The sequence below is a fragment of the Hemitrygon akajei genome, chromosome 4 (assembly GCF_048418815.1).
Source record: "Hemitrygon akajei chromosome 4, sHemAka1.3, whole genome shotgun sequence".
NCBI lineage: Eukaryota > Metazoa > Chordata > Chondrichthyes > Myliobatiformes > Dasyatidae > Hemitrygon > Hemitrygon akajei.
The window spans coordinates 92,683,110-92,691,074 of record NC_133127.1 but is presented as its reverse complement, the minus strand read 5'-3'; the positions used below and the strand labels follow the sequence as shown (position 1 = coordinate 92,691,074).

General features: G+C 52.0%; 2 protein-coding genes across 2 annotated transcripts; both read left to right on the top strand.

Moving 5' to 3' along the window:
- The first annotated feature begins 1,143 nt into the window (after positions 1-1,143).
- Positions 1,144-5,969, top strand: LOC140726007 (uncharacterized). The gene is made up of 2 exons (XM_073041907.1): positions 1,144-2,730; positions 2,794-5,969. The coding sequence occupies exons 1-2, from the start codon at positions 1,144-1,146 to the stop codon at positions 5,938-5,940; spliced, it is 4,734 nt and encodes a 1,577-aa protein (XP_072898008.1). The 3' UTR covers positions 5,941-5,969.
- LOC140725935 (endogenous retrovirus group 3 member 1 Env polyprotein-like) lies at positions 4,805-7,443 on the top strand. The gene is made up of 2 exons (XM_073041858.1): positions 4,805-4,909; positions 5,955-7,443. Exon 2 carries the CDS (start codon positions 5,962-5,964, stop codon positions 7,441-7,443), a length of 1,482 nt encoding a protein of 493 aa, XP_072897959.1. The 5' UTR covers positions 4,805-4,909; positions 5,955-5,961.
- The last annotated feature ends 522 nt before the right edge of the window (positions 7,444-7,965 follow it).

Genomic DNA, 7,965 nt, shown 5'->3' with positions numbered 1-7,965 from the left:
CCTGTGGTATTAATTCAGTTGTTTTCATTCCACTATGGCAGTCTGTCTTACTGAATGTATTCTGCAATCTTTTGTCTATATTCTCACTCTGACTACCCCATTTTATATATTTTATATATAATACCCCATGTTCTCCTTCCCAAACTGTCCCTAACAATACTTTGACCAGATGACCTCATTTTGCAGCTTATCCCAAAGGAGACATTGGCCTCACCTTAATAAAGATTTTCACTTTGTCCTATCTCTTCCTCTCTGTATTGTAGGAAAAGACTGTGGGACTTGAGAGGTTAATGGGTTGCTATAAGCTCCCACTGAGCAGGTGGTATTTGGTGGGGTAGTGGGTTGTTAATGTAGCAGAATGGATGGCGTCGGGCCAGGCAATGGAACAATGCAATCGGTCCCAGCTCGTCAACCGCAACGCGTCCTATATTGTCCTGTGGTAACTGTACCATGTAGGCATGTAGGGGCACTGTACAGGACGTCAGTATGTTAAGATATTTATTGCTCTCATTGTTCACGGGCATTGTACAGGACGTTATTATGTCATTGTTTTAAGAAGATATTAATTGCTCCCATTGTTCTAAGGGGATATAGAAAGGGGCCAGGGGCTGTGAGGTGAGAAGCAGGAGAGAGAGAGAGAAGAGAAGCAGAGGAGAGAGAGAAGACAAGCAGGTAGACAGAGAGAGGACGACATGCAGTCCGTGGAGAAGGACAACAACTAGCAAGACCAGAAGGAACCCCAGGTGGGGACGAAACATCCCAGGTGAAGACCGCGTTCGCTGGCGTGGGTGCTTCATCACACCTGTTCCTGGCCCCGTATGAGTCGTGTGGGAGTGGGATTAACCACACGTTGATAAGTATTGCTTGTATCGGGAAAAGGGCAGTTGCACAGCGTACGCATTGATAAGTGTTGCCTGTATTGGGAAAAGGGCAGTTGCACAGCGTGGGTAGTTAAGCTAAGCCGCTTTTCGCAATGAAGTGTCATTTATGCTAATATTTTACCTTACCAATAAACAAGTGTAATCCTGTGATCCGTGGTCTAGTCTCATTCTTGTCGCGGATACATTTTCTCTGATACCACGTTCCTGCTTGGTCGGATAACATTCCGTCCATAACAATTGGCGCTGCGAGCAGGGTATCAGGATGAATTTGTTCCGCCGCAAGAAGGAGGCCACTCCCGAACAGTTCCTTATTCCCGGCTGGACGGATAATTCGGCTGGGTTCGGGATGCTGGCAAATACATTGTCTCAGTTGGGCTCTCCTCTCAGTTGGGAGGATCGCCTGCTACCACGGGAAACCCCTATCGGGGAAAGAGTGGCACGGTTATTGCGAGAGCTGAATTTTCCGGAGCAAGAGGGGTCCCTGACGGATGCTTTTTGGCTGCTGGCCACAGCCCTGAGGCATCAATCAGGAGTATTATCTGCTAAGAAGAAGGAATTGGGTGAATTAAGGGAGGAAGTTGAAGCCATGCAACAGAGGTGTGCTATGATGGGCGAAGTAGTGCGCACCAGTCAGAATCGGGCTTCTGAGCTGGAGGAAACGGGGGTCAAATTGGCATGTAGGGCCCTCCAATTGAAACACCAGTTGTATAAGCAAAAGGGATCTATGTCCCCGGATCCCGCCCGAGTAAGGGCAATGTTAGCACAAGGGGATGACATCGATACCTGGGATGGTGATATCTGGTATGATGATGACAACCGATATCCGGATCAACCATCTTATCCACCTCTCCCGGGCAATGGCCAGGGAGAGGATACCGCCCAAGCCCAAGCCCGGCCGGCAATGGTCACCACGTATACTTATCCTACCCCCCAGGATGAGGCGGAGGGAAACGATTTTGATTCTGACTATGCTCAGGCCGAGGGCGATGCGCGGGTAAGACCGGGAGAGGCCCTAAACGTGGGTCGGAGGCAGGTACAATATAAGGATTACACCATGAAGGAATTGTCCGGGATGGGCCAGAGGTTCCGGCAGAAACCATCGGAACCTTTGGCGGCTTGGTTATTACGGATATGGGAAGAAGGAGGGGGGCATATCTATCTAACTCCGGAGGAGTTGGTAGGTATGGGGACGTTAGCTACAGACCCTCGCCTTAACCAAGAGTTGCGGGGTCGGAGCGTTGACACTGATTATTTGTTCTATACTATTACTGCAGCCGCCCATAGAGTCTTCCCTTCCGCTATGGATTGGGACCATAAAGTTGCGGATTGGGAGACGGGGGAGGAAGGAGCACAGGTGCTGCGGCAGCAAGCCCTGGCGGCTGCCCTATATGCCCATCGGCTGGGCCAGTGGGCCCATGGGGGAGGGCCAGAGGATGAACTCTTCACCGCCGGTATGCAGACCCGCCTGGTCCGCTCAGCGGCTCCCGCATTACGGGGAGTTGTGTTATCAATGACGGGACCCTTGATCAGGAGCCCTATCGCCCGTGTTATAGGGGCCCTGCAGACTTTGTCTGAAATAGCCACCCCCCGTAGCCGGGCTCGGCCCGTATCTGCGGATCGGCAGAAGAAAGAGGGACCGCCAGGACCGAGTAGGCGAGAAATGTTCCTCTCACTGTTGCAGGCAGGTGTCCGTAAGGAAGAAATAGATGGTAAGCCCACCTCTGTCCTGCATGCATTGTATAAGACCAAAGTGAAGGGAAAGGTGGAAGGAGGACCGGGTCTGAAGAGTAATGATGTGAGCAATTCGTCCCCTTCCCTTTATCCCAGCTTGGACGATGTGCAACAGCTGGTGCGTAAAACATTGCAGGAGGAGGCGGCTAAATGGAAGGCACCAGTGCCATGTAAAGAATAGGAGGTTGGCGGGGTCGCCCTGGTGTATCGCATCACCACAGAGTGGACAAAGGGTGACCCCCGGCCTTATATACCTGTAATAGTCCACTGGGGTAAGGGGAATGACCAGCGCCATCTAGCCTTGGTTGATACTGGGGCTGAACATACGGTAATACCGGGCAATCCAGATAAGTGGAAAGGACCACCGTACCACATTGAGGGTATGGGAGGAGCTCTGACGCGGGCCCGAGAGATTTCGGTCCGCCTCACTATTGGCAATCATACCCCGGTGGTGCGGCGGGTACTGGTGGCTCCCACGGAAGAATGTATACTGGGTATGAACATCTTAAGAGGGTTACAGTTACAAACCACAAGGGGTGCGTTCACTTTTGGGATAAGGGCTACCAGAGTAATTGTGGGAAAGGCAAGGTGGGAACCGGTCCACATCCCCGCTCCTCTCTCTCCGGTCAGTGTTCCCCAATACCGCATCCCAGGGGGGCATGATGCCATAACCGAGACGGTACAGGCTTTGGTCCAGGAAGGCATTGTGCGACCAGCCACTTCCCCGTTTAATAGCCCAATATGGCCAGTACAGAAGCCAGACGGCTCGTGGCGAATGACGGTCGATTACCGCCGGCTGAATAGAGCGGCTCCCCCATTGGCGGCGGCCGTTCCGGACATAGTAACTATTATTGAAAATATCGCCGCGCAGGAGAACGGGAGTTGGTATGCTGTGATTGACCTGGCCAATGCCTTCTTTAGTATTCCTATTAGCCCCGAATCGCAGGATCAATTTGCCTTCACTTGGAAGGGGCGACAGTATACATTTACCCGACTACCTCAGGGTTATCTCCACTCTCCCACCGTATGCCATGGATTGATAGCCCGAGACCTGGCAGAATTCACCACCATACCTAGTATTATTATTCACCATTATATTGATGATATTATGGTTCAGGGCTGTGATATGGACACAGTACAAGAGGCCCTGGAATCTCTAACCGCATACCTCACACAACGGGGCTGGGCGGTTAACCCCGCTAAAGTCCAGGGACCAAGTCAGTCAGTCGTGTTCCTGGGCATTCAGTGGCATGCGGGAGAGCAAGTCATTCCGGAAAAGGTGCGGCAGAAAATAATTAATATTGCCACCCCCTCTAACAAGACAGACACGCAACGATTCCTCGGGTTGCTAGGTTACTGGCGGAGGCATATTCCGCACCTGTCCGGCCTCCTGCGCCCTCTCTATGTGGTCACCCGGAAAAAGGCCCCCTTTGAGTGGGGCGAAGAACAACAGAAGTCGTTTGAAGATGCTAAGCTAGCTGTACAACAAGCGCTACCTTTGTCTCCAAGGGTACCAGGTGTACCGTTTGAACTGCAGGTAACCGCCGATGTGGATGCGGCTCACTGGAGCATGTGGCAAAAACAAGCAGGACGGCGAGTTCCTCTGGGCTTTTGGTCCAGGAAGATGTCAGATGCTGCAACACGGTACACCGCCTTTGAGCGACAACTTCTGGCCTGTTACTGGGCGCTGATTGAAACGGAGCGGATGACTGGAGATGCACCTATTGTTCTTCGACCTAGCCTCCCCATTATGAACTGGATCCTATCGGACTCCGCTAGCTTAAAGCAGGGGCGAGCCCAACAGTCCTCCATCGTTAAGTGGAAGTGGTACATTCAAGATCGAGCTACCAAGGGACCTGACGGAGTGAGTCGCATACACGAGCTGGTAGCCGAGCAGCCGTTGGAGCCGAAACCAGTCGCTGAGAAGATCGATGTATTACCTACCTCACCCGTGAAGTGGGGGCGGCCCTTTGAAGAGCTAACCGACGAAGAAAAGAAACATGCTTGGTTCACCGATGGATCAAGTAAATGGGTGTCCGGCGTGCCGCGGTGGCGGGCTGCCGCTTATCATCCTAGTTCTGGGACCGAGCTTACTGAAGAGGGTATGGCCGGCTCCAGTCAGCTCGCTGAGTTGGTGGCAGTCACTTTGCCCCTGGATCACAGTAATGTAGAATCTGATGCTATGGGTCCTAGTGCTGTGGACACTGCTGTGTATTTATATACAGATTCGTGGGCCGTAGCAAATGGACTGACCGTGTGGATGCCTGATTGGGAACGGAACGGCTGGACAGTGCACGGTAAGCCCATATGGGGACAGGAGTTATGGAAGAAGTTGTGGGCAGCTGCGCTGACACGGACCATAACAGTATGGCATGTGGATGCCCATGATAAGCGGCCCACTGAAACGGCAACTCATAATGAGCATGTAGACCTGTTAGCCGCGATCCGAAAGATGGACGTGCTGGCTCTGGGTCGCTGGGCCCATGAACAGAGTGGACATAGGGGAGAAAAGGGTACTCGGGAGTGGGCTCAGCGGCATGGGATTGCTCTAACAGGTGACACGGTAAAGGAGCTGGTGCATACTTGTCCTACCTGCCAGGAGGTAAAACCCCGTCGGGTGATGCAAGGCCCTCCCGCTGCAATAAAACGTGGGAAAGCCCCCGCCCGGGTATGGCAAGTGGACTATATTGGCCCCATGCCTGAATGTCGGGGGAAGAAGTATTGTTTGGTCATGGTAGACACATATTCAGGGGTGGTGTTGGCCCGCCCCAGTGCCAGAGCGGATCAAGACTCCACCGTGGCCGGACTTGACTACTTGATATCCCACTACGGTATCCCGGAAGAAATACAATCAGATAATGGGTCCCATTTCACCGGAGGACAAGTAGCCGACTGGGCAGTAGCCCATGGGGTATACTGGGTGTTTCACATACCTTATTATCCCCAAGCCTCAGGACTAGTGGAGAGGATGAACGGACTGCTAAAGGAGCAGATCCGGTTGTTGACTCCCAGCCATACACTTAAGGGCTGGTGTATTGTGCTGCAACAAGCAGTAGACCGGTTAAACCAACGAGTGGGGAAGGGGGGCACCCCGTTAGAGCGCCTGTTTCCCCCTGATGGTAACCAGGCCGGCATTGACATTGAGGAAGACGAGGAAGAAAAAATGGTGTCTGTTGTAGGACAACAGGTATGGGTCCGTTATCCTACAGGTGAACGCCTCCCGGGGGAGATAATTGCTGTGGCCCAGGGGAACACCCGTTGGGTGGCTGTGGAAGGGCACGATCGGGTGGAATGTTTAAATACAGAACGCCTGACTAACCGCGAATGACTGTTTGTTTTCAGGACTTTGATGATGCTCTTGTACGGCCTGCTGACCCTCCTTCTTCTCGGATCCAGTACCAGTTCTCGTATCTGGTTTTGTGACGATGGCACCGACCAGCTACACTTATCCGTCGGTGACAGCTGCATGTGTCATGCGAGTGGATGGAGGGTTGACCGGTTAACTTGTAATTGGTATCGAGTTATTGTTAAAGACGGTGGGGAAGTAATTAATCACCATATCCCAGACGGTGTTCCTGGATTTGCCCTATCATGTCCCCATGGCCGGAACCAGTCCGCCGTCTGTAAGCTGGCGGGCGGGTGTGCCCCGTTATATGGTAAGCGGATGGGAATCTATCTGTCCCGTCGACGGCGAGATTCCCCTCCCCTTCTTCCCTCCGTCTTCCGAAATAATATGTTTTTGCGAATGAGTCATGAATACGCCCGTCGATTGAACCTAACTAAGTGTTGGGTATGCAGCACGGGCCCCCTGGATAGCGATGCGGGGGTGCCTATGATACAACTCCCTTTTCGTAGGGAGGAATATTGGGCGTGGGTACGGTTTAATAACAACACGGGGGAAGTAGATCCGCCCTCAGATAATGTTACCAATTTACCGATGTACCAGCACCTGTTTACGGGGTGGTACATTCCCGCTTATGATAAAGGGAGTGCCCCGCCGACCTTCCCGGTCGCGGCCGGGATAGTAGGTCGGGATTGTGTGTGCAGGCGTACGCGTAGGGGGATTAGGGTTGGTAACAGTTACTGTAACGGAACCACGACCCATACCACAGGTAGGGTACGTGGGGGAAAAGGGGCTTTGAATGGTACGTATTGGATCTGTGGTGATACGGCCTACCCCTGGTTACCCTATCTGTGGAACGGTTGCTGCTATTTGGCTTACGCAGTCCCCTACTTACACCATGTGACCAGACTGCGAGATCATCAGTCTGCCCGGGTCCGTAGGGGGCTGAGTGCTGCTGAGCTATTTTTCGGGGCTATTATTCCCGGGTATGGGGTAGTTAAAGTTTCGCGAGAAGTAGACAAATTATATGATTTAGTAGAGTCTATTGCTAATGAAACGGCCAAGGGATTGGTGGAAACAACTGGTGCGGTTGATGCCTTGACGTCCGAGGTGGTTGCCATCAGAACAGTAGCCTTGCAAAACAGGATAGCTTTAGATTTTCTGCTAGCTAAGGAGGGCGGTACCTGCGCTGTGATCGGCGCTGAGTGCTGCACCTACATACCGGACGTCACGGAAAATGTCACTAACTTAGTACATCATGTACGCGAGGCTGTGGCCAATCTGCATAAAGTAAGCGCGGATATTGAGCGGGATAAGCAACCGCACGAGGGTGGGCCTTTCTCTTGGTTTGCAGATTTATTTGGTGATTGGGGACATACTATTGTACAATGGTTTGTGTTTGTTATTCTGTTCATAATTTTTGTGGCTTTATGTGTTTTTGTGATTAAGCAGGTTATTCAACGCTGTGTAACCCCTCGCCGCCGTTGACGAGTTGGTACCGAGGGGTGGAGTGTATTGTAGGAAAAGACTGTGGGACTTGAGAGGTTAATGGGTTGCTATAAGCTCCCACTGAGCAGGTGGTATTTGGTGGGGTAGTGGGTTGTCAATGTAGCAGGATGGATGGCGTTGGGACAGGAAATGTAACAATGCAATCGGTCCCAGCTCGTCAACCGTAACGCGTCCTAGATTGTCCTGTGGTAACTGTACCGTGTAGGCATGTAGGGGCACTGTACAGGACGTCAGTATGTTAAGATATTAATTGCTCTCGTTGTTCAGGGGCATTGTACAGGACGTTATTATGTCATTGTTTTAAGAAGATATTAATTGCTCCCATTGTTCTAAGGGGATATAGAAAGGGGCCAGGGGCTGTGAGGTGAGAAGCAGGAGAGAGAGAGAGAAGAGAAGCAGAGGAGAGAGAGAAGACAAGCAGGTAGACAGAGAGAGGACGACATGCAGTCCGTGGAGAAGGACAACAACTAGCAAGACCAGAAGGAACCCCAGGTGGGGACG

Bases quoted from the DNA above. Each gene is read 5' to 3' on its own strand.
- LOC140726007 (XM_073041907.1), top strand. From the start codon at position 1,144: ATGAATTTGTTCCGCCGCAAGAAGGAGGCCACTCCCGAACAGTTCCTT. The intron at 2,731-2,793 runs GTGCGTAAAACA...TGTAAAGAATAG, and splicing joins TGGACGATGTGCAACAGCTG to GAGGTTGGCGGGGTCGCCCT.
- LOC140725935 (XM_073041858.1), top strand. From the start codon at position 5,962: ATGATGCTCTTGTACGGCCTGCTGACCCTCCTTCTTCTCGGATCCAGT.